This window comes from Neophocaena asiaeorientalis, unplaced genomic scaffold (assembly GCF_003031525.2).
Source record: "Neophocaena asiaeorientalis asiaeorientalis breed wild unplaced genomic scaffold, Neophocaena_asiaeorientalis_V1.1 scaffold62, whole genome shotgun sequence".
NCBI classification, from domain to species: domain Eukaryota; kingdom Metazoa; phylum Chordata; class Mammalia; order Artiodactyla; family Phocoenidae; genus Neophocaena; species Neophocaena asiaeorientalis.
In genome coordinates this window covers 5,970,660-5,997,737 of record NW_020175191.1, presented here as the reverse complement: position 1 = coordinate 5,997,737, position 27,078 = coordinate 5,970,660, and the positions used below count along the sequence as shown (strand labels likewise).

Sequence of the window (27,078 nt, the reverse complement as noted above, 5' to 3'; positions counted from 1 at the left end):
GGCTCCCTAACACCATACACAAAAATAAACTCAAAATGGATTAAAAACCTAAATGTGGGCTTCCCTGGTGGCGCAGTGGTTGAGAGTCCTCCTGCTGATGCAGGGGACACAGTTTCGTGCCCCGGTCCAGGAAGATCCCACATGCCGCCGAGTGGCTGGGCCCGTGAGCCATGGCCACTGAGCCTCCACGTCCGGGGCCTGTGCTCTGCAATGGGAGAGCCCACAACAGTGAGAGGCCCGCATACCAAAAAAAAAAAAACCTAAATATAAGGCCAGACACTATTCAAACTCTTAGAGGAAAACATAGGCAGAACACTCTATGACTTAAATCACAGCAAGATCCTTTTTGACCCACCTCCTTGTGTAATGGAAATAAAATAAAAAATAAACAAATGGGACCTAATGAAGCTTAAAAGCTTTGCACAGCAAAGGAAACCATAAACAAGATGAAAAGACAAGCCTCAGAATGGGAGAAAATATTTGCAAATGAAGAAACTGACAAAGGATTAATCTCCAAAATATTCAAGCAGCTCATACAGCTCAATATCAAATAAACTAACAACCCAATCCAAAAGTGGGTGGAAGACTTAAAAAGACATTTCTCCAAAGAAGATATACAGATTGCCAACAAACATATGAAAGGATGCTCAACATCACTAATCATTAGAGAAATGCAAATCAAAACCACAATGAGGTATCACCTCACACCAGTCAGAATGGCCATTATCAAAATATCTACAAAGAATAAATGCTGCAGAGGGTGTGGAGAAAAGGGAAGCCTCTTGCACTGTTGGTGGGAATGTAAATTGATACAGCTACTATGGAGAACAGCATGTAGGTTCCTTTAAAAACTAAAAATAGAACTCCCATATGACCCAGCCTTCCCACTACAGGGCATATACCCTGAGAAAACCATAATTCAAAAAGAGTCATGTACCACAATGTTCATTGCAGCTCTATTTACAATAGCCAGGACTTGGAAGCAAGGTAAGTGTCCATCGACAGATGAATGGATGAAGAAGATGTGGCGTATATATTACAATGGACTATTATTCAGTCATAAAAAGAAATGAAATTGAGTTATTTGTAGTGAAATGGATGGACCTAGAGTCTTTCATACAGAGTGAAGTAAGTCAGAAGGAGAAAACAAGTACCATATGCTAACACATATACATGGAATCTAAAAAAAAAAGAATGGTTCTGATGAACCTAGTGGCAGGACAGGGATATAGACACAGACGTAGAGAATGGACTTGAGTGGACGGGGTGGGGGAAGGGTAAGCTGGGATGAAGTGATAGAATGGTATTGACATATATACATTACCAAATGTAAAATAGCTAGTGGAAAGCAGCCACATAGCACAGGGAGATCAGCTCAGTGTTTTGTGGCCACCTAGAGGGGTGGGATAGGGAGGGTGGGAGGGAGATGCAAGAGGGAGAGGATATGGGGATATATGTATACATATAGCTGATTCACTTTGTTATACAGCAGCAACTAACACAACAATGTAAAGCCATCATACCATAATCAAGATGTTTAAAAAAAAAAAGAAAAAGAAAACAAATAGAAATTTGGAAGATTCAAATCTGACCTAATCAGTAATGACATTAAATATAAATGGATTAAACAACCCAATCAAAATGCAGATATTGGAAGAATGGATTACAAAGCATGGTGCAACTGTATGCTGTCAACAAGAGGTACACTTTATGGTGAAAGACACAAATAGGTTGAAAGTAAAAGGATAAAAAATATATACCTGCAATAAGTAATTGAAAGGGAACTTGAGTGGCTATACAAATATCAGACAAAATAGACTTTACAACAAAATATTACAAGAAACAAAGAGGGTATGTTATAATAATAAACAGATTACTCCATCAAGAAGACGGCAACTACAAACATATTATACACTAACAACAGAGCCCAAAACACATGCGTATTTCCAGAGTTGTGCACTATACAAATTAACATGTCCAGTTAAATAGTAAAAATTGGCATATTTAAAAGGAGAAATAGACAATTCAACAATATTTGGAGACATTAGTACCTCACTTGGAGTAATGGATAAAAGAATACATAAGATCAAGAGAATAATAAGACTTAATCAGCAGAATAAACCATGCAGACCTCCTAGACATGTATAGAACACTCCACTCAGTAATAGAATACATTATGCTCAAGTGTAAATGGAACATTGTCCAGGAAAGACCACGTGTTACACCACAAAACAAGTCTCAATAGATTAAAAAGGATTGAAATCATACAAAATATGTTCTCCTACCACAACAGAATGAAATAACACATAATGGAATCAATAACAAAAAGAAGTTTGGGAAATGCACAAATATATGAAAAATAACACAAAGAATAAATCACAGGGAAATTTAAAAATACTTTGAAATGACTAAAAATAAAATTAACATACCAAAACTTAATTGAAGCAGCAAAAGCTATATATATAGTTTTAAATGTCTATATATATATCTTTAAATCTCTCTCTCTCTATTATATATATATATATATATGTAGCTTTAAATGTCAAAATGCCCATATTAAAAATGAAGATCTTGAATCAATAACCTAACTTTCCACCCTAAGAAACTAGAAAAAAGAAGGCAAACTAAACCCAAAGCAAGCATATGGAAGTAAATAGTAAAGATTAGAGTAGAAATAAATGAAAAAATAGAGAAAAATCAGCAAAACCAGAAGTTGGTTCTCTGATAAATCTTTAGCTGGACTTACAGGGAGAGATAGACAGACAAACAGAAGGAGAAAGAAGGGGTGGGGAGAGAGAAGACTCAAATTACTAAAATTAAAAATGAAAGAGAAGACATTACTACCAACCTTACAGAAATATAAAAGATTATAAAGAAATACTGTGAACAAATATACATCAACAAATTAGATATAGATAAAATAGATTTCTGGAAAGGCACAAACTGCCTAACGTAACTCGAGAAAAAATAAAATATCAGAATAGACCTAAAACGAGTAAAGAGATTGAATTAATAATTTTAAAAATTGCAGACAGCAAAGCCCAGGCCCAGATTGTTTCACTGGTAAATTATACCAAACATCTATGGAAGAATTAACACTGAACAGTCTTTCACAAACTCTTCCAAAATATTGAAGAGACAGACAGTAATAAGAGTTAGTGGGGATGTGAAGAAATGTAAAACCCTCATTAATTGCTAATGAGAATGTATAATGGTGCAGTCACTTTGGAAAACAGTTTGGCAGTTCCGCCAAAAATTAAAAATAGAGTTCTCATACAACCCAGCATTTCTACTCCTGGGTAGATATCCAAGGGAAATTAAACATATAGCCACACAAAACTTATACACAGTTGTTGATTGCAGCATTTTTAATAATAACAAGACTGTGAAAACAACTCCAATGTCCATCAACTCATGAATAAACAAAATTTGATATATCCATATAATGGAATATTATCCATAAAACAGAATGAAGTTTTTTTAGATTTTATTGATTTTAATTCAATTTTTATTTTACATTTTAATTTTAATTTTCTATTGGAGTATAGTTGATTTAAAATATTGTGTTAGTTTCAGGTGTACAGCAAGGTGAATACATATACATATATTCTTTCTTTCTCAGATTCTTTTCCCATATAGGTTATTACAGAATATTGAGTAGAGTTCCCTGTGCTATACAGTGGGTCCTTGTTTATTATCTGTTTTATATATATATTAGTGTGTATATATTAATCCCAAACTTCTAATTTATCCCTCCTCCAACCTTTCCCCTTTGATAACTGTAAGTTTGTTTTCAAAGTCTGTGAGTCTGTTTCTGTTTTGTTAGTAAGTTCATTTGTATCTTTTTTTTAGATTCCACATATAAATGATATTTGTCTTTCTCTGTCTGACTTACTTTACTTAGTATAATAATCTCCAAGTCCATGCATGTTGCTGCAAATGGCATTATTTCATTCTTTTTATGGCTGAGTAATATTCCATTGTGTATATGTACCACATCTTCTTTATCCATTCCTCAGCTGGTAGACATTTAGGTTGTTTCCATGTCTTGGCTGTTGTAAATAGTGCTGCAGTGAATATTGGGGTGCATGTATCTTTTTGAAGTATAGTTTTCTCCAGATATATGCCCAGGAATGGGATTGCTGGATCATATGGTAACTCTATTTTTAGCTTTTTAAGGAACCTCCATACTGTTCTCCATAGTGGTTGTACCAATTTACATTCCCACCAACAGTATAGGAGGGTCCCCTTTTCTCCACACCATCTCCAGCATTTATTGTTTGTAGACTTTTGGCGATGGCCATTCTGACCTGTGTGAAGTGATACCTCATTGTAGTTTTGATCTATCTGCCACAAGCCAACCACTTCCAATGGCCCTCGCTGCACAGGCTGGGACACCTCTCCCCCCTCTGCCCCCACCATGGAAAGTTAAGTTTGAAGAGGGGGGAAGAGAGAAACACGGACATGAAGAGGAAGATCCATCTGGAGCTGAGGAACTGAACCCTGGCAGCTGTTTGAGAACTTGTCCTGGACAATTGCAAATCAAATGATGGGAAAATTGAGGGCTTAATGGCTGAATTTGTGAACTTAAGAGTTCCTCAGTTTAATAAATGTAGGCTTGATTTCAGTTTCAAATCTCCCCAAACTACCTAAATTGAAAAAGCTTGAGCTCAGTGACAGAATCTATGGAGGTCTGGATATGTTAGCAGAAAAACTTCCAAATCTCACACATCTAAACTCAGGTGAAAAATAAACAGAATGAAGTATTGATACACGCTACAACATAGATGAATCTTGAAAACATTATGCTAAGTAAAAGAAGCCAGACAGAAGAGGCCACATGTCACGTGCTTCCATTTATATGAAATGTCTGAAATAGTCAAATCCATAGAGACAGCAGATCAATGGTTGTCAATGTCAGGAGTGATGCAGAGTGACTGCTAATGGCATCAGGGTTTCTTTGGGGGGTGATGAAAATGTTATGGAGTTAGTGATAATGTTTGCACAAGTTTTTGAATATACAAAATCCACTGCATATACACTTTAAAAAAGTGAATTTATGACATGTGAATTACATCTCAAAAAAAGAGTCTATCTGAACCAGAAGTCATTACACAAAAGCTATTACTTAAGGACTGTGTCAGCCACCATAGGAATAACGATAAATAAAAGCTTCTAAAAGCATTTGTCCCATAGCTTTTACCCTCTTGGAGATGCTTCTTGCCGAAAAACATAAAAGGATTCTAGTTGTTCTGAATAGTGCCAAGTGTGTTTACTTAAGTTAAAATATGTTTTTAATATTTTATATTAAACATCTGAAATAAGGTACAAAGCAATTACTTGGAAGAAATATTAAAGTGAGTAGACAAAATGTGAGACACAGGAGCAATTATATCCTAATCAGTTTGACTCCTTATTAAGTAGTCCTTCCCAAAACTTAAGTCTTCTCTTGTTTTCTTCCTGGAAACACAGTTTGTGTCTGGGTTCTATGTATAATTTTTTTCCTTAAATGATTTTATAAGTCCCTCAAATCAAACAAGAAATTTTTAATAATATCTCTCTTCCTGTTACCCTTCCAGGTGTTACCTCCAAACACAGGCTGTCTTCATATTGATAGGGACTGTTCAGCTATATATTGCCATGAATCAAGCAGTGATATATACCATCCTTTTCAAAAACGTGAGCAGCTGAGAGCTAGCAGGTACATCATGAAGCACACATCAGAGGTTATCTGTGAGGTCATGGATCCCGAAGGAAACACCTTTCAGGTAAAGTGCATCATTATTATGGAGAGAGAGGCTATGGCTTTGCTTTTGAGATATTTCACACAAGAGAGCTCCCCGGCTGGGCTTCCCTGGTGGCGCAGTGGTTGAGAGTCCACCTGCCGACACAGGGGACATGGGTTCGTGCCCCGGTCCGGGAAGATCCCACATGCCGTGGAGCGGTTGGCGCCTGTGAGCCATGGCCGCTGAGCCTGCGCGTCCGGAGCCTGTGCTCCACAGCGGGAGAGGCCACAACAGTGAGAGGCCTGCGTACCGAAAAAAAAAAAAAGAGAGAGAGCTCCCCTATAGCATTTTATCTTAGCTGCCTTGGGATTAGTTATCCACTAACTGCCAATACACTTTGGACAGCAGCAATGAATGTCAGTACCTTCAATTCTCAAGTGTACTTCATTAGGAGATAGCAAGTCCAACAATGAGGATGGTTGAAATGCTAAAGCCAAATAAGTAATTAGAACAAAAGGGAAAAAAGTTACTAACCATCTAAAAATAATGCCAACAAAGAAGAGTGATATAAATGCTCTGTATCTGGGTTCAAGTGAGAGAAAATACATGGGGCACCAGGCAAGTCTGCTTAACTAGGCAGAGAATCCAAAGTGAGAGCTATCAGTTAGTGTGAGGGTTCCAGTAGGGCTGAGGATGGGGTGTTGGGAAGCCTGGAGAGATGCTTAGCTATTCAGTGGTAGAGCTCCATCTTCTGTTTCTCTGTCCTTCCTCTTATCTCTAAGCCAGGCATTGGCAAACCATGGCCACTTGTTTGTATGGGCCCATGAGCTAAAAATGCAGAGTGACTGCATTTTACATTTTTAAATGGTTGGGGGAAATCAAAAGGAGAAGAATATTTCATGACACATAAAAATTAAAAGAAATTCAAATTTCAGTGTCACTATAAAGTTTTACTGCAACATAGCCACGCTCATTTGTTTACATATTATCTCTGGCTGCTTTTGCATATAATGGCAGAGTTGAGTAGTTGCAACAGAAGCTCTACAGCCAACAAACCCTAAAATATTTATTATCTGGCCCTTGACAAAAAGATGTTTGCCAGCCCCTTCTCTAGGCACTTTTTTTTTCACTCCTCACCCAGCGGTGGAATTTCATGTGTTGTCCGGCGAGTGGTGAAGTTACTTTTTAGATTTGGAACCGTACCACAGAGTCCCCAACTTTGAGATGCAGACAAGCCCTGATCCAACTTAGTTTTTCTGTGCTAAGTCAGTGAAACTTCACAGCATGAGTTCGGGCTGCTAAGAGATTTCAGTGTGCAAGAAATTGAAATTGAAACCTAAAGCCCAAACCCTCTGAGTTGAAACATGCAAGCCAAACATTATTCTAGACATTGATGCTCTTCTTGGGCATTCCCTTCAGTGGCCTTTCAGCCTGACCACACCATAGCTAGACAGTAGTAATGGCTAGAACAATTCTTCTCATAGTGAGACTCAATCTATCTCCCTGTATATCCATGAGTCCTATTTCTGTGCTTAGAATCCATACTGTCACTCTTAATATTTCAAGACAACCGTCACATAAATAGCCTTCCCTCCATGTTTAAATTCCCAGTTCCCTGAACTTATCATCAGAAGATAAGTGAGTCCCCTACCATCCTAGACACCTTCCTCTGAATGTATTCAGGTTTGTCTTCCTGTTTGTTTTCACAGTCCAGGTGTGGTTTGTAAGTGGAGATGTGCTACTAGGTTTTCACTTTTATTAATGCAATCTATACTTAGTGCACAATTCCTTACAAAGAAATATCCCCGATTTTCTGAGTAACCAAAAGATCACCTGCTTTCTCAAATGGGATCAAAAGAAATGTAAGTTTATGGCATTTTTCTTTTCTTTTAGTTGCTTCTATACTATGTCCCTTAGGTCATGGCTGATGGTAGTGCATCAACTATCCTACCTGAAAACAATTTGGAAGATGATTTAAATGCAAAAGCTGAAGGCTATGACACATTATCATCCACTCACCTTCGTAAGAATCATCTGCAAATCTATGGTGAACATGTCCCCAGGTAATATGATAAAAATAACATCATGACTTTTATTTTCAATTCCAAGTTCAAGGAGCATTTTAGCTGAATATGTCAAGGGATTAGATTTTTATTTCTTCAAATAGGTTTTTTATTATCTATGCTGATGGATCAGGAGTGGAACTTCTTCGGGACAGTGACATAGAAGAATACCTCTCCTTGGCATACGGAGACTCAACTACCGTAGTTCTTCAAGAGCCAGTACAGGAACAGCCAGGTAGGGAATCCAGACTGGAACTCGTTGAGTCCCTTTACCAGCTCTCATCCTCCTTATCCAATCTACCCCCGTGTCGTCTCTACTTTTTTCCCTTTGCTCGCTTTTCAACTCTACTTTTCACCTGGCCATGTCAACCTATTTATAGTGATTTATGTTTGTACCACGCTTAATCTAAGCATCAACCTATATAAATTGTGTATGATCCCCCTACTACCTATAAGCAGATTTGTATCTGCATTTATATCTGTTAGGTATGTTTAGTTATGTACCTAGGTTCCTATTTATGTGTTTGTTTCATCTTGGTAGGGAAAAACAAAAGTGAGTTATCTTTCATAAGTTCATTTTTTAGCATTTTGAATGTGTTGCCTTGGTGAATTTAGTACAACTAGAGGAGAAAGTACATTTCACGTGTCAGTTAGAAAATCAACCTGAAATATAGGATAAGTTACATATTATATTCATTGGGCATTTATATGTTTTCATCAATTTGAAAGAAATTAGTGTGTGATTAAAGGTTAGAGACATATATTGCACTAAGTAAGAGCCACCGTATATGTAACGTGTATTTAAACACAGGAAAAAAAAAACTTTCATGTTATCTGTGTACCAAAGCAATGTGCTCTATCTAGGTTTATGTGTGTGTTTCCTTTTTATCTTTTCTCTGGTTGGTGGGATATATTTTGTGCTCATTTATGAATATGCCTGCATCTATGTACAATTGTATCTTTGAATGTATCAATGTACATTGTGTGATGTTATAAATTTGCTCTTTCTGTGTGAATATGGGGAGTGGGGAGCGCTGACTGGTTGTGCAGTCTGTGTGTGGAACTGTAAGAGAATAGGAATTCATCTCAAATTGCTTTGTTAGTTGTTTAACTAGCATCTACGTGAAAAACCACCATGTGCCAAACACTGGCTGGGTGTTAGGAATACAATGGTGAGCTAAGACCGCAATGGACCCTGCTTTCACAGAGCTTAGACTTTAATGAGAGAGATAGGCATTAAATGTATAATCACACAAATAACTGTATCATTATAAACTGGGAAAAGATCTATGAAGTAAAGGAATATGATTCTATGAGAACATCTAACAGAGGAGCCTGACATAGTCTAGAAGGCTTCCCTGAAAACACTGGAGCCAAGAGCTACTGGATAAGTAGGCATTAATTAAAATAGGAGGAGGAGCTTTCTTGGAAGACAATACAAAGCAGGAAGCTTAAAGCTTTGGAGAATAGGGGAAAAAAGGCTAAAGTAGGCAAAGTACAGAAGGGAAAATAGCGCAAGTTGAGTCAGGGGTGAGGCCTCTGTTTTATCCCATAAGCAATGGGAAGTCAAAGAAGATTTTACATCATGGGCTAGCATAATCAGTCACTCTGACTGCGGAGGGGGGTTCATTCAGAGTAGATGTGGGCAGAAAAGTTAGTTGTCATTGTAGTCCAAAACAGGATGGCTCTGAGGGGAATAGTCTAAGCTAGGGTCACTGGAGGGGGAAGAGATAGATGAACTCAAGAAATGTTTAGTGGTAGAACTGACAGGGCTTGGATGTGGTTTCCAAAGGACAGTGAAGTGTCCATTAATACTTTCAGGTGATCTAAATCCAGCTGTTTTAGGTGTTACCATGACTGCGTCTCTCCTTTCTTGTTAGACTGTAAGGTCCTTAAGCATAGTCATTGTGTCTGGCTTCTCAAAAGTGTTTGTTCGATTTGGTGAATACCTATTGAATTTCTCAGAATATTTCTGAAAAAGAAATGATCCTCTGATACCTCTCTGTGAACCAGGTGCCCTGAGCATCACTGTCCTTCGCCCTTTCCATGAAGCTTCACCATGGCTAATGAAGAAAGAGTTAGATACAATTGTTCCTCCTAATCTCCAGTCAAGGACATGGGAGACATTTCCCTCAGTTGAGGTACAAATTTTTCTGCTATAAAGTAACTATATTTGCATATCCATCTATCTATGGACCAGAGTTCAGCTCTTCTCCTGTATATTCACATATTTTCCTTCTTTTGTAAATTGTTAATGGGCTCAAGGAGTTTTATATTTGTAGATTTTAGAGAAATATACCTGACTAGTTCATCTCAGTTTTATTTCTTTTAGCCTACATCGCAGGCTTGAACGTCTTCCTATAATATGAAAATATTCAGTTTGAGTAGCCCATTACTGATACTTTGCAATACAGAAACCTTCCCTCTCCCAATATTTATTTGTTAGTTTTAACACACAATCTTGGGTCTTTCCCTTTCCCTTTAGTCTCAATTTATTAATGCACAAACTGAGTATGTAAGAATAATGTGAAATATTAAATACAGGGACCTGCAACTGCAATTTTAAAAAGTAAGCATTGTAATTGTGGCAGCTTAGAGAAAGGCCCACCTAAGGTTTTTTTAAAGAGTGAAAGAAAACATCTTGAGCAAGAATCATAAAGTCCTGCATCTTGCCAGATTTGCCATTTCATTTTTTTTACATATTTATTGGAGTATAATTGCTTTACAATGGTGTGTTAGTTTCTGCTTTATAACAAAGTAAATCAGCTATACATATACATATATCCCCATATCCCCTCTCTCTTGAGCCTCCCTCCCACCCTCCCTATCCCACCCCTCTAGGTGGTCACAAAGCACAGAGCTGATCTCCTTATGGTGTGCAGCTGTTCCCCACTAGCTATCTATTTTACATTTGGTAGTGTATATATGTCCATGCCACTCTCACTTCGTCCCAGCTTACCCTTCCCCCACCCCAACCTGTGTCCTCAAGTCCATTCTCTAGGTCTGCATCTTTATTCCTGTCCTGCCACTAGGTTCATCAGAACCATTTTTCTTTTTTTAGATTCCATATATATGTGTTAGCATACGGTATTTGTTTTTCTCTTTCTGACTTACTTCGCTCTGTATGACAGACTCTAAGTCCATCCGTCTTGCTACAAATAACTCAATTTCATTTCTTTTTATTACTGAATAATAGTCTATTGTATATATATACCACATCTTCTTTATCCATTCACCTGTCAATGGACATTTAGGTTGCTTCCAAGTCCTGGCTATTGTAAATAGAGCTGCAATGAACATTGTGGTACATGACTCTTTTTGAATTATGGTTTTCTCAGGGTATATGCCCAGTAGTGGGATTGCTCGGTCATATGGGAGTTCTATTTTTAGTTTTTTAAGGAACCTACATGCTGTTCTCCGTAGTAGCTGTATCAATTTACATTCCCACCAACAGTGCAAGAGGGTTCCCTTTTCTCCACACCCTCTGCAGCATTTATTCTTTGTGGGTATTTTGATAATGGCCATTCTGACCGGTGTGACATGATACCTCATTGTGGTTTTGATTTGCATTTCTCTAATGATTAGTGATGTTGAGCATCCTTTCATATGTTTGTTGGCAATCTGTGTATCTTCTTTGGAGAAATGTCTATTTAGGTCTTCCGCCCACTTTTGGACAAGGTTGTTAGTTTATTTGATATTGAGCTGCATGAGCTGCTTGTATATTTTGAAGATTAATCCTTTGTCAGTTGCTTTGTTTGCAAATATTTTCTCCCATTCTGAGGGTTGTCTTTTCATCTTTTTTATGGTTTCCTTTGCTGTGCAAAAGTTTTTAAGTTCTTTAGGCCACATTTGTTTATTTTTATTTCCATTACTCAAGGAGGTGGATCAAAAAGGATCTTGCTGTGATTTATGTCATAAAGCATTCTGCCTATGTTTTCCTCTAAGAGTTTTATAGTGTCTGGCCTTACATTTAGGTCTTTAATCCATTTTGAGTTTATTTTTGTGTATGGTGTTAGGGAGTTTTCTAATTTCATTCTTTTACATGTAGCTGTCCCGTTTTCCCAGCATCACTTATTGAAGAGGATGTCTTTACTCCATTGTATATTCTTGCCTCCTTTTTCATAGATTAGTTGACCATATGTGCATGGGTTTATCTCTAGGCTTTCTATCCTGTTCCATTGATCTATATTTCTGTTTTTGTGCCAGTACCATACTGTCTTGGTTACTGTAGTTTGTAGTATAGTCTGAATTCAGGAAGCCTGAGTTCTCCAGCTCTGTTTTTCTTTCTCAAGATTGCTTTGGCTATTCAGGGTCTTTTGTGTTTCCATACAAATTGTAAAATTTTTTGTTCTAGTTCTGTGAAAAATACCATTGGTAGTTTGATAGGGATTGCACTGAATCTGTAGATTGCTTTGGGTAGTATAGTCATTTTCACAATGTTGATTCTTCCAATCCAAGAACATAGTATGTCTCCCCATCTGTTTGTATCCTCTTTGATTTTTTTCATCAGTGTCTTATGATTTTCTGCATACAGGTCTTTTGTCTCCTTAGGTAGGTTTATTCCTAGATATTTTATTCTTTTTGTTGCAATGGTAAATGGGAGTGTTTTCTTGATTTCACTTTCAGATTTTTCATCATTAGTGTATAGGAATGCCAGAGATTTCTGTGCATTAATTTTGTATCCTGCTACTTTACCAAATTCATTGATTAACACTAGTAGTTTTCTGTAACCATCTTTAGAATTCTCTATGTATAGTATCATGTCATCTGCAAATAGTGACAATTTTACTTCTTTTCTGATTTGGATTCCTTTTATTTCTTTTTCCTCTCTGATTGCTGTGGCTAAAACTTCCAAAACTATGTTGAATAACAGTGATAAAAATGGGCACCAATGTCTTGTTCCCGATATTAGAGGAAATGGTTTCAGTTTTTCACCATTGAGAATGATGTTGGCTGTGGGTTTGTCAAATATGGCCTTTATTATGTTTAGGTAAGGTCCCACTACACCTACTTTCTGGAGGGTTTTTATCACAAATGAGTGTTGAATTTTGTTGAAAGCCTTTTCTGCATCTATTGAGACTATCAGGTGGTTTTTATCCTTCAATTTGTTAATATGCTTGCTGTATCACATTGATTGATTTGCATATATTGAGGAATCCTTGCATTCCTGGGATAAACCCCACTTGATCATCGTGTATGATCCTTTTAATGTACTGCTGGATTCTGTTCCCTAGTATTTTGTTGAGGATTTTTGCATCTATGTTCATCAGTGATATTGGCCTGTAGTTTTCTTTCTTTGTGACATCCTTGTCTGGTTTTGGTATCAAGGTGATGGTGGCCTCGTAGAAGGAATTTGGGAGTGTTCCTCCCTCTGCTATATTTTGGAAGAGTTTGAGAAGGATAGGTGTTAGCTCTTCTTTAAATGTTTGATAAAATTCACCTGTGAAGCCATCTGGTCTTGGGCTTTTGTTTGTTGGAAGATTTTTTAATCACAGTTTCAATTTCAGTGCTGTGATTGGTCTGTTCATATTTTCTGTTTCTTCCGGGATCAGTCTTGGAAAGTTGTACTTTTCTCAGTATTTGTCCATTTCTTCCAGATTGTCCATTTTACTGGCATATAGTTGCTTGTTGTAGTCTCTCATGATACTTTGTATTTCTGTAGTGTCAGTTGTCACTTCTTCTTTTACATTTCTAATTCTATTGATTTGAGTCTTCTCCCTTTTTTGCTTGATGAATCTGGCTAATGGTTTCTCAATTTTGTTTATCTTCTCAAAGAACCAGCTTTTAGTTTTATTGATCTTTGCTATTGTTTCCTTCATTTCTTTTCCATTTATTTCTGATCTTATCTTTATGATTTCTTTCCTTCTGCTAACTTTGAGGTTTTCTGTTCTTCTTTCTCTAATTGATTTAAGTGTACGGTTAGGTTGTTTATTTGAGATTTTTCTTGTTTCTTGAGGTAGGATTGTATTGCTGTAAACTTCCCTCTTAGAACAGCTTTTGCTGCATCCCATAGGTTTGGGGTCATCGTGTTTTCATTGTCATTTGTTTCTAGGCATAGTTTGATATCCTCTTTGATTTTTTCAGTGATCTCTTGGTTGTTTAGTAGCATATTGTTTAGCCTCCATGTGTTTGTACTCTTTACAGTTTTTTCCTGTAATTGATATCTAGTCTCATAGCGTTGTGGTCAGAAAAGATACTTGATATGATTTCAATTTTCTTAAATTTACTGGGACTTAATTTGTGACCCAAGATATGATCTATCCTGGAGAATGGTCCATGTGCACTTGAGAAGAAAGTGTATTCTGTTCGTGTTGGATGGAATGTCCTATAAATATCAATTAAGTCCATCTGGTCTAATGTGTCATTTAAAGCTTGTGTTTCCTTATGTATTTTCATTTTGGATGATCTGTCCATTGGTGAAAGTGGGGTGTTAAAGTCCCCTACTATGATTGTGTCACTGTCGATTTCCCCTATTATGGCTGTTAGCATTTGCCTTATGTATTGAGGTGCTCCTATGTTGGGTGCATAAATATTTACAATTGTCATATCTTCTTGGATTGATCCCTTGATCATTATGTAGTGTCCTTTGTCTCTTGTTAACAGTCTTTATTTTAAAGTCTATTTTGTCTGATATGAGAATTGCTACTTCACCTTTCTTTTGATTTCCATTTTCATGGAATATCTTTTTCCATCCCCTCACTTTCAGTCTGTATGTTTCCTCGGGTCTGAAGCGGTCTCTTGTAGGCAGCATATATACGGGTCTTATTTTTGTATCCATTCAGCCAGTCTGTGTCTTTTGGTTAGAGCATTTAATCCATTTGCATTTAAGGTAATTATCAATATGTATGTTCCTATTACCATTTTCTTAATTGTTTGGGGTTTGTTTTTGTAGGTCTTTTCCTTCTCTTGTTTTTCCTGCCTAGAGAAGTTTCTTTAGCATTTGTTGTAAATCTGGTTTGGTGGTGCTGAATTCTCTTAGCTTTTGCTTGTCTGTAAAGGTTTTAATTTCTCCATCAAATCTGAGTGAGACCCTTGCTGGGGAGAGTAATTTTGGTTGTAGGTTTTTCCCTTTCATCACTTTAAATATGTCCTGCCACTCCCTTCTGGCTTGCAGAGTTTTTGCTGAAAGGTCAAGTGTTAACCTTATGGGGATTCCCTTGTATGTTATTTGTTGTTTTTCCCTTGCTGCTTTTAATACTTTTTCTTTATATTTAATTTTTGATGGTTTGATTATATGTGTCTTGGCATGTTTATCCTTGGATTTATCCAGTATGGGAGTCTCTGCGCTTCCTGCACTTGATTGACTGTTTCCTTTCCCATATGAGAGAAGTTTTCAACTATAATCTCTTCAAATATTTTCTCAGTCCTTTTCTTTTTCTCTTCCTCTTGTACCCCTACAATTCGAATGTTGGTGCGTTTAATGTTGTCTCAGAGGTCTCTGATTCTGTCCTCAATTCTTTTCATTCTTTTTTCTTTATTCTGCTCTGTGGCAGTTATTTCCACTATTCTATCTTCCAGGTCACTTATCCATTCTTCTGCCTCAGTTATTCTGCTATTGCTTCCTTCTAGAGTATTTTCAATTTCATTTATTGTGTTGTTCATCATTGTTTGTTTGCTCTTTAGTTCCTCTAGGTCCTTGTTAAACATTTCTTGTATTTTCTCCGTTGTATTTCTGAGATTTTGGATCATTTTTACTATCATTACTCTGAATTCTTTTTCCAGTAGACTGCCTATTTCCTCTTCATTTGTTTGTTCTGGTGGGTTTTTAGCTTGCTCCTTTTCTGCTGCATAGTTCTCTGTCTTCTCATTTTGTTTAACTTACTGTGTTTGGGGCCTCCTTTTCTCAGGCTGCAGGTTCCTAGTTCCCTTATTTCTGGTGTCTGCCCCTAGTGGGTGAGGTTGGTTCAGTGGGTTATGTAGGCTTCCTGGTGTGGGGGACTGTTGCCTGTGTTCTGGTGGTTGGGGCTGGAGCTTGCCCCTCTGGTGGCCATTGCTGCATCCGGTGGTGTGTTTTGGAGTGTCTGTGAACTTAGTATGACTTTAAGCAGCCTCTCTGCTAATGGATGGGATTGTGTTCCTGTCTTGTTAGTTGTTTGTCATGGGGCGTTCAGCACTGGAGCTTGCTGGCTGCTGGGTGCAGCTGGGTCTTGGTGTTGAGATGGAGATCTTTGGGAGAGCTCTCACCAATTAATATTACATGGGATCGGGAGGTCCCTGGTGGTCTAACATCCTGGACTCAGCTCTCCCACCTCAGAGGCTCAGGCCCGACACCCAGCTGGAGCACAAAGACCCTGACAGCCACATGGCATGGAAGAAAAGGAAGAGAAAAAAAAAAAAAGAGCAAACAGAATGCCAAAGGAAATGGTAACAACCAAACTAAGCAGACAAAATCACACAAAGAAACAAACACACTTGCAAAAAGAAAAATAAATACGAACAGACAGAACCCCAAGACAAATGGTAAAAGCAAAACTAAACAGACAAAATCACACAAAGAAACACTCACACACACTCACAAAAAGAGAAACAAAAAAGTAAGAGATCAACTAAACCAATAAACAAACCCACAAATGAAAACAAACACTAAAAACTAAACTAAGATAAGCATAAAACCAAAAACAAATCAAACACAGAAAGCAAACCCAAGTCCACAGTTTCCCCCAAAGTCTACCACCTCAATTTTGGGAGGACTCGTTGTCTATTCAGGTATTCCACAATTGCAGGGTTTACCAAGTTGATTACAGGGATTTAGTCTGCTGCTCCTGAGGCTGCACAGAGAGCTTTCCCTTTCTCTTCTTTGTTCGCACAGCTCCTGGGGTTCAGCTTTGGTTTTGGCCCCACCTCTGCATGTAGGCTGCCCTCAGTTATCTGTTCCCTGGCCAGAGAGTAGGCGGTCAAAGCAGCAGCTGATTAGGGCTCTCTTGCTCACTCAGGCCAGGGAGAGCAAAGGGTACGGTAGTCACAATTGAGATGCCGGGAGTGCTTGCGGCAACAGAGGCTGGCGTGACGTTGCAACAGCCTGAGGCATGCTGTGTGTTCTCCCGGGTTAGTTGGCCCTGGTGTGTTGCACAGGCTCCCAGCAGGGTGTGAGTAGTGACCTGTGCTTGCCCACAGGACCCTATATTTCAGTTTGGTGCCTATAAGCAACATGGTGAATGAAGATGATCTGAATTCTAGTCTTGGCTCTATCAATTATTAATGTAGGATTTGGGAGAAGTCACACTGCATATCTTAACTCCTTATCTGAAAAATGAAAAGACCACACCAAATGGTTTACTAAAACTATCTCCAAGTTGAAAATACTGCACTGTGAGAAATAATATACCACACCTGAGATTAATGAAGGAAGTTCATTCTCTTCCTCCATAGCTCCTATAGCTATGACCTTCTATGCCCAGTGGAGTGGCCACCCAGGCAAGCCTCTGAGTAGCTATCACTGACGAGGTATTTGGCACTGAAGAACAATTTATTTTATTTTATTTTATTTTTTTCATAAATGCTGGAGAGTGAGTGGAGAAAAGGGAACCCAACCCTCCTGCCCTGTTGGTGAGAATGTAAATTGATACAGCCACTCTGGAGAGCAGTATGGAGGTTCCTTAAAAAACTAAAAAAAGAACTACCATATGACCCAGCAATCCCACTACTGGGCATATACCCTGAGAAAACCATAATTCAAAAAGATACATGTACCACAATGTTCATTGCAGCACTATTTTCAATAGCCAGGACATGGAAGCAACCTAAATGTCCATCAACAGATGAATGGAGAAAGAGATGTGGCACATATATACAATGGAATATTACTCAGCTGTAAAAAGGAATGAAATTGAAGAGCAATTTAAAATGAAACACATCAAAGCACACCACTCCTGAAAATCAATTACAAGGAGAACATAGAGATGTTAATCTACTCAAGGCACATGTTTCTGCCCAAGAGATCCCTGGAAGATTCTAGTGGCATGCTTAATCTAGAATGAGCTCAAAGACCTCCCAGATCTATGGGATGATTTCTCTCTCAAAGGATCTCTCCAGGTCAAAATGAACATGGAACCAAAAAGTTAAAGATTGTTAATTCCAAGTGTCTTAGGCTCCCTGTGGATTTTAAGGAATAGTTGCATGCATTTGGTATAACCGAGGCTGCTGCTGCTACCTCACCATGGCAACAGCATGGCTTAGCATTCCCCTAAATGCTATCCAGTGGGACATCAGGCAACAGGATTTTTAAATATCCTTATTCTTGGTAACATATTTAAAGAGGAAAACTGGCCCAGTTCTGTTCCCAATTTCCCTTATATTTGCAACCCTTTTTGAGGGCAGGGATACATTTTTTCACCGTGGTATTCCCTAACGAGTGGTTCCTAGCATAGAGTGTCTACATAATAAGTACGCGGTGGAAAAAACAATTCTAACGGTAAAATATTCTCATTTGTTTGGTGGTTCTTTTGCTTTGTTTCGTTAATAGAAAAAAACTCCAGGACCTCCATTTGGCACTCAGATTTGGAAGGGCCTCGACGTTGGGTCCAAACAGTTAGTGAGCGCCCCAGCCCCTATACGGAACAGCCCCAGTGTGCTACAGATACGCCAGTTCATCCAGCACGAGGTCATAAAGAATGAGGTGAAATTGAAACTGCAGATTTCCCTGAAGGTAATGGAATTCTGGTAACCTGACCCAAAAGAATCAGGAACAGAGCAATCATTCTTCTTGGTTTCCTGAGGAACCTGAAATTATGTAATTCTGCCAATATTTATCTAATGCAACACGTAAATGTCAATCTTCTAGAGGGTAGGAGGTGGAAAAGGCAGAAAATGCTTAATGGTTCCCATAAGGTATAGGAAGTATTGAGGCCCCAAAGACATTGAGAAGATAAGTAACTTTTATATGTGATTGCAATATCGTCCTGCTCCTCTCTCAGTATATGGAAAACTGATCTAGTAACCTCTGGAAAAAGGTAGAACTGCATATTAACTTGATACTTGTCAGAGGAAGAAAAGGATTGTTGGTTTTGGGAAATAGTCTAAGAATTTGTACATGTATAGTTAACTGTATAAGCATATCTATAACATCTCACTGTCAAGTGTGTCAGCTCTCTCAGAACAGGTATCATATGTGTTTTGTTTATGGTTATATACCCAATACCTGGCATACAGCAGGGGACCGTTATTTGTGAAAACAGATCAAATATTTATGCAAAAGGTAAAGTATATTTCTCTTGGAAGCAAAGGCATGAACTGAGTAACTTACATTCATAGATCTCATCATAAAGGCTATACCTGGAAAGGACTCTAGAAATCATCTAACCCAACTCTGTCCATTTTATTGATGAGGACACTGGAGCACTGAATGAGAAGCTGGGCCTCTCTGAGGTCCTCAGACAATTCTAATGTCCTGTGGCTCTTAAAGCTTTGCTTTTGGACTTTTCAGGTCTTTGTTTATTAACATATTAAGGAAAAGCCTTTCCAGATTGCTTGACCAGTAATTAGTTGTTGAGCCTTGTGAACTTACATATTCTTAACCTTTTTGTAATATTTCAAGCTGATGTTGACTATTCTGTGTCTCTCTCTACCATATTTCTGCATTTTATTGATCTCTTTTATTCTACTGATTTAGGATTATATAAACCATATTCTAAAGAAAGAAGATGAGCTACAGGAAATGAGAGTTAAAGATTCCAGAACTGAGGAGGAGAAAGCCAAGGCTGCAGATCTCCTCAAGCTAGTTATGGTGAGAAAGAAATGTTTTTTTACTCTAGTGGTTTTACTATTGTTTCAATATTAAATGCTTTGAGACAAAATATTGTAAATAATAGCTGTTTCTGCCACTTCTATGAAGCATTTTCTCCCTCCTTATAATTTCTTATTTCTGTGGAACTCTGATCCCTTATATATATCGAATTTTCCAAAAGATTTTTAGGCTCTTCCTTAAATCATAAATAATTCTGAAGGCTCTTAAATAAAAGTTTTTATTGTCTTCAGAGAAACTGACATTCATTGAAATGTCTTATGAACTAATGAATAAAATAGGAAGAAGGAAGAAAAATCAACTTCTACACTTAAAATGATTTCCATTTTTAGAAATTTGCTAAGTGAAAGAAATGACTAAAACAAATCATGTCACTTTTTGTATTGGCATTAAAAAACTAATTCATTTTATAGTAAGTTCCATAAAAGATCAATTTGATCACATAAAGAATCCTTCTAAACAAAGTAAATTTTGTATGTAATATAATCATCATCATTAAGGAACTCTATCTTCATTTCAGTCTTTCCCTAAAATGGAGAAAACTACAGAAAGTCATGTTACTGAAGGTAATTACATTTAATATTTTTCTGCAAAATAGTTACAGATTGCAAAGGAACAATCTTAAATACACTTCTCAGTTATTCTCTCATCTGATAGCAAAGTACCATGTACATATTTCTGTTGTCATATTGGCCATGTTGTATTGTAATGATTTATTTATATATTTTTTTCCTGCCTAAATTGTGAGATCCTTCAAACCATGACTGCCTCTAATTTATCTTTAACTATCACATGTTGGATGATAGAAGTTGACATTTGGCTTTTAAGTTAGCCTCAACTTGCATTTAGAACATAGCAAACATACAGGAAGGAAACAACCAACCAACACTTTACTCCCAATACACACACACACACACACACACACACACACACACACGCACACACAGAACTTTGGAGCAACTCCACAGGTATCACCAAAACCTTGCACTGTTTTGCACTATATGTGGCCCAAGCAGTCTACTCTTGGAAAGCTTATTTATTTGGGGAAATATACAGCCCCAACAAACTTGGTTGTATGGTTTCATAGTTCGCAGAAGACAAGCAGTGGGGAATTTTTGTGGTTTGGGGTTTTCTTTTCTATTTTGGTCGTATGACAAAAGTCAGAAACTGGCAGCCACGGGCTCCATTCAGCCCACAGATGTGTTTTGTGTGTCCCCCACAGTGTTGTCTTGCACAGTTGCTTTTGTTGTTTCTGTATCTGAATTTTCCTTATCTTGAAATGTCCCATTACCACACAGTGACATGTAGCTGAAGATGATTATCAGCTGCCCCTTTAGAACTGCCATGAACAAAAGAATTCATCACAGCCACAGTGTCTCCTGTCCTTACACTCTGTTGTCACTCTTTTACCTGGGTGGCCTCTTATGTTACGGTTGCCAGATTTAGCAAATAAAAATACAGAAGGCCAAGTTAAATATGAATTTCAGACAAACAACAAATTTTTTTGTTATAAGGATGTCCCAAAATAACATGGAGCATACTTATACTAAAGACTTTTTGTTGTTTCTCTGAAATTCAAATTTAACTAGATGCCCTATACTTTATCTGGTGACCCTACATTGTAGCATTTGAAGTTTTAACCTCTGGTGTGAGGGAACAATCACTGTAAGGTAAATGCACAGGCTGCCCAATAGTGAAGGACAAACGTATTTTTCAAACAGACAAACAGATGCAGGAATCAAACAGAGTCTTGCATGTTTACAGCTGCCCCTGACACATTAATAGTGGTGATCCTAAGTCAATGCTCCCCAAAGTACTTCCTAAAACACTTGTCTATGGGACAGCTCCAGAAAAAAAAAGTGAGTTCTATGCTAACATAAGTTTGCATAATGCTGCCTATTGCCTTATTTTCTTAGACAGCCACAAGGTACATGAACTAATTAAGGGTCCAGAAAAGCTCTACAGTAATGAAACATATTTAACCTTGTAAAAATCAGTGTTTCCCAAACTCATATAACCATGAAACATGGAACCTTCTTTCTTTTTTAATCTCCTGTTAACATCCCGCCAAGACCATGTTCTCTGGAATAACCTCTGAGAACCACTGCCCAAATTATCAAATAACTGTTGTATTATATTCATATTCTTAGGTTTAGATCTTTAGATATCGTTTTAGAAAAACAATTTCAATAAAGTGTTTAATTTTTTTTTTTTGCGTTACGTGGGCCTCTCACCGTTGTGGCCTCTCCCGTTGCGGAGCACAGGCTCCAGACGCGCAGGCTCAGTGGCCATGGCTCACGGGCCTAGCCGCTCCGGGGCATGTGGGATCTTCCCAGACCAGGGCACGAACCTGTGTTCCCTGCATCGGCAGGCAGACTCTCAACCACTGCACCACCAGGGAAGCCCAAGTGTTTAATTTTATTGAGCTTTGGTGCTTCAGATATGAAGAAATTCAGTTAGGTAGAACACTGACGCCCCCAGTGATGTGGGACAAATGAGGTGTCACTTACATTTTACATTTTGACTATAAGATGTGTGTTCTCTAAAAGGGTATTTCATAGAGATACCTGGCTTCCTGTTATATTATAGCTTGGTCATGGAAATTCTAGTAATCACTCGATAGACTCAATATAGGCTCTTAGAAAACATCTCAAATGAGTAATTGGGTACTGATTGTGTGTTGGGCTGTCAAGAAGTGAGGATAAAAGTTAAATGCATCTGTTTTTAAAGTTGCAGCCCACCTAACCGATTTATTCAAGCAGTCTTTGGCTAATTCTACAAAATGTCCACCAGAAACCGTTGAGACAGATTTCTCTGAAAAGAAATGGAGGTAAGCTGATCCAATAATGTGTTCCAATCAGTATTAAGGAAATGATGAGGAAATGGAGAGGTGCGGGTGTCATACAGTGGGTGACTACATCAAGGAATTTGCCTTTCATCTTCCATGCTGTTAACAATTTATCATACAAGGGTGGGTTTTCTTTTATTATCTGTAAGCTGAGAACATTGCCCTTTTTCATCATATTTTTTTTCCTTTCCTTTTACACAGGCACACAGAAACAACAAAGCGCTGGAAAGAAAAGTTAGCTCAAAAGAGGTAATTCTACCCTGAACTATACATAAAATAAGCATGTGAAAGACCCAGTTTGGTGGAGTCATAGAATTTTAGAATGGGGGGGGGGTTGCAAAGTCCTACCATCCAGGCTCCCCGATGTTCTTTAACTTCTGCCACATTTCTGCCCAGCAGTCATTCATCTCTTGGGCAGTGACCTTACTATCTTTTGAGGAAGCCCATTTGACCATTAGGTATATCCTCTCTCTCTCATAAGCAAGGAAACTCTCAGGTATTCTCTGTGCTTTGGTAATTCTAATATACTAATAAATATTCTAGAACTTAATGCAGAGCATAGTTGTAAACATGCAAGGATTCTTATAATGCACACAAGGAATGTGCTCTAAGCATTATGTGCTCTGGTTTCCTTTCAATCCTAGCTGAGGATTCCAACCCCAGCCCTCTTGCCCTAAAGAAAGGAAGCCAGATATATTTATTGAGTGTATAGTAGTACATATGGTACCACTGTACACATTTGCATGGCTCCTCTCCAGAATGACTCCCAGGATGAATATGCTTCTTAATAAAAACGTCTGGGCTACCTTGTGGAATGTGTTGGAGAAGTAGTGAGATAAGACCTTAGGTCTCATGGGCCACCCCTCTATACAAGGTCAAACTAGAAGTATATACTGTCCTGTAGAATATCCCTGAAAGGATATCCAAGAGCCTGGTGACAGTGAGTGCCTGTGGAGAAGGAGACTGAGAGGTTAGGGGATAGTGCAAGATGGACTTCCTTTTCCTTATGTACTCTTTTCTACTTTTTGAATTATGTACATTTGCATGTGTTATCCATTCACATTTAAAAAAATTTTTGAAACATTAACAATTTCGAATTTTACCCCATAGGTAGGAATGACAAGCCAACAAAAGTTTTTGAAGAAGAAAGTGAAACACATAATTAGATATGTGTCCTAGAAAGAGAAGGGCTGGCAACGTGGAAAATGGACAGGGGAGGAGGGTTAAGGAAGGAGAAAGTTTCAAGGAAATAGAAGGTAGTCAACAAATGTCAGATGCCATGGAAGAATCAGAAAGGAGAATGAAGAGAGGAATTTGTGCTAATCGGTTGGAAGGTTTATTGATTTCTTTTGTGAGAACAATTTTAAGAGAGTGATAGGCAATAGCCAGACTGCCATAGATTGATGAATGAATCCAGTGAGGCAGTAGAGAGATTTTAATGAGAAATTCAAGCTGTTTAAATGAGACGATTTTCATTCAGCCAGTATTTCCAGAGAGGCCATCTAGTATAAGAGAAAGAGCACTGTTCTTAGAGCCAGCAGACCTAGAATCAGCTCCAATTTGATTATTTGCAGACTGTATGATTCCAGCTGGTTGTTTTACTTCAGTAAAATTTACTTCAGGAATTCAGTTTGCTTATCTATAAAATGAGGATGATTAGACCACCTAGTATCTAAGATCTCTGTCAGTTCACTAACAGCTGACTTGCATAAGCACTTCTCAAGATCATGGGCTTTGGTGCAGGCAACCTGGATTTTAGTTCAGACTTTACTTCTTACTAGTTACTTCTCTATGCCTTGAATTTTTGACGAATAAAATGGGGATAATAATAGTAACTCATAGAGTTATTGTAAGATTAAATGCAAAGTACTTTGCAAAGTTTTCCTGGCATGCAATAAGCACTTAAAAATGAAAATTTTTTCAGGTAGGGTTAGGTTTGGCTGCATTTAACGGACAACCCCCAAATCAGTGTTTTACAAGAAAGAAGTTTGTTTTTCCTAATGTAAAAGAAGTCAGAAGTGGGCTGTCCATGGCAGGCAGTGCCACATCATCATCAGGAACTAAGCTTCCTTCCTTTCTTCTGTTCCATCCTTCTTAGCACATGATTTCCATCCTCAAGTTTGCTTCATAGTTGCAAAATTACTGCTGCAGCTACAGTCATTTCATTCATAATTTAGGAAGTAGGAAAGAGATGAAGCAAGGACAAAGGGAAAGCCTTCCAGCTGAGTCAGCCCTCTTTAAAAGCTTTCTGAAGTCTTACCCAGTGACTTCAGTTTACATCTTACTGGCTATCCATATATAGAGGGAAGGCTGGGAAGTGTAGTTTTTAGCTGGACTATTGCCTCCCCAGTACATTTTCTAATATGGAAAGTCAGATAGCAAGATTATGATTGTTTTTATTTTACTTTGTGATCATTAATTGCATTATTCATAAGCCATTCATTCCCCAGGTTTCAGTGTTACCACTGCTACTGAAATTTTGGAAATCAGTAGAATCTAGCTGTCAATTAAACCTCAGAGAAATGGAAAGACATGCAAAAAGGTCATGCATGTGGTTTGTAGCCTTTTGAGATCAACTGTAAAACCAGACTACCAGCTGGTATCATTATTTCCTATCTCACATGAAAGTCTAATTTCTGAGGTCAGAAATGTGACTGATTCTAGAAGAAGCAGAAGATGAACTGAAGCAAGTTGACAAAAAAATGCCCGAGTTAATTCTTACCAGTTTTGTTAGTGATCCCCATTTTCTGTGGGATTTAGAGCTGAAACAAAAGCAAATAACACTTTTTTGTTAATGTTCTGTGTCTTCTTTTGCATCGTTATGGAAATATCCACCAGGAAGGAAATTGAAAAAACACAAAACTATCTAAAGGAAATTAGGAACAAAGCAATATCTCCATACTGCAAATCTGAACTAAGCAAGTTATATCAGTCTCAGGTAATTGAATGTAATTAACAAAAATTGAATGAGTCTTCATAGAAGTTGATACAATGCCTGTGCTTTTAATGTAACCTACTTATCCTGATGTTGTTTCTTTCCTGCTTCAAGCATCAACCCAATTGACTAACCCATGCTCTTCAAATCATGTCCTCACCAGCATGTGAGAGGGAAATTCTTTGCCAGTGTATTCCTACAGCTCTACCTCCCTGCCTTGCATTATCACTATTAATTATGTTCTCCCATCTATTTTAAGCTCTTTTTGGGTTGAATTCTCCCTATTGATGATTATCCTCCGATAAATCCCATTTTGAAGTTTTTATTCTATTGAAATGTCCTCACCCATCAGCTGCTGAGGCAACACTGAGAGATTGTGAGTTCTTGGAAGCCCATGGAAGGAGAGCATGGCTCTCCTCTCCTATGAAACCTTGAAACTCTCAAGCAAAGGGAGGATTTTCATGTGTTCAGAACTCCCTGTGCTTCAATGAAAATTCCAGATGTTATTATTAACCAGAGGCTGCCTGACAAGAAATTATGGGAAATTATGACTAATTAACAAAATCCAGAATTGAGTTAATCAGTTTCTTGAACAACTTGTAGTTTGAAAACTTCCTTTTCAGGGCCTTAAAAAATATGCTTACCAACTTAGCATGCTTGTAGCACTTGCCTTTCAGCCATGTGTAAGTCTAAAATAAATCTTTGATTTTTCCTTTAAGTTTAATTATCTGGACACCCTTTCCAAAAACTTGCCTTCTTTTACCAAGAAAGACGAGGATGCAAGCAAAACAGCTGTTCAAAATACATCCAGTCTTCCTCCAGGTAATATGTTCATGTAGCTCTTATTCCTGTTAATGTAGAACATAACTAGTTCCTACCACTTTTTGTCTCAGTAACAGCTAATGACATAACACAGTGTGACCTATATATTATAGATTTGGCTGAGTTATATGAGGAAACTAAAATGTAAATATAATTTAGTTTTCATCCTGTATGCTTAAAGTTTACCTAAAAGCATTAAGAAGACCTGACTAATTTAAAAATCAAGGGAGTAATGAAAGGTTGTTGGAGAACAGTACATTTACATGGTCTCCAAGTATCACCTCACGTATTACCTGCTAATTATGAGGAGAATATGCCTTTACAATAGAGGGAGATGGCATTTTCCACCTTAACCAAGTGATCAAACTTCTACCATATGTGAGACAACCTAGCATTAGATGTTTTCTCATATAATGCAATATGAATATTGTTCCTAGAACCTGTGTAGAATTCTCACCAAAAATCCTTAACCTGAATTTAATCAAAAGGAAACAATCAGACAAACCAGAATGTAGATATTTAATAAGACAACTGACCCGGACTCTTCAAAAACGTCAATGTCATTGGCCCCATGGCTCCATCCCCGTTTCTCACACTTCAGTGAGGCCCACGCTTTTCACGCATCACCTCAGGGAGCGCTTACCTCATGAAGAACCTCAGGGTAAAGGCACGGCCACCAAAGCAGGAGTGAGAGCAACTTGACGCCAGGAAGGAGATGCTAAAGAGGCTGCAGCCACAGGAGGCCAGAGTCCTGGCCCCCGTCGGCCTTTCCCAAAGGCTTCGACAGGGCCCCTCAGGCCTCGCACCTGCTGAGTGCTGCCCACCTTACGGACACCATCCTGCCTCGCTGACCCAGTCTCCCTGTTGCCAGAATGAGCTGATGTCTGAAAAGTGCTCAGCAGAGCCAGGCACAGCACGGGCCTCTCTTCTTATGGTTTCACTTG

General features: G+C 38.1%; 1 protein-coding gene across 1 annotated transcript in view; it reads left to right on the top strand.

The window, feature by feature from the left end:
* The window catches only part of SPAG17 (sperm associated antigen 17), a 221,319-nt gene that overhangs the window by 168,228 nt on the left and 26,013 nt on the right, over positions 1–27,078 (top strand). Inside the window, 11 exon segments of the mRNA XM_024764900.1 lie at positions 5,580–5,768; positions 7,644–7,789; positions 7,894–8,024; positions 9,803–9,930; positions 18,252–18,434; positions 19,398–19,511; positions 20,050–20,095; positions 22,260–22,359; positions 22,579–22,626; positions 25,216–25,315; positions 26,032–26,134. Coding sequence (XP_024620668.1) covers positions 5,580–5,768; positions 7,644–7,789; positions 7,894–8,024; positions 9,803–9,930; positions 18,252–18,434; positions 19,398–19,511; positions 20,050–20,095; positions 22,260–22,359; positions 22,579–22,626; positions 25,216–25,315; positions 26,032–26,134 — 1,288 coding nt within the window.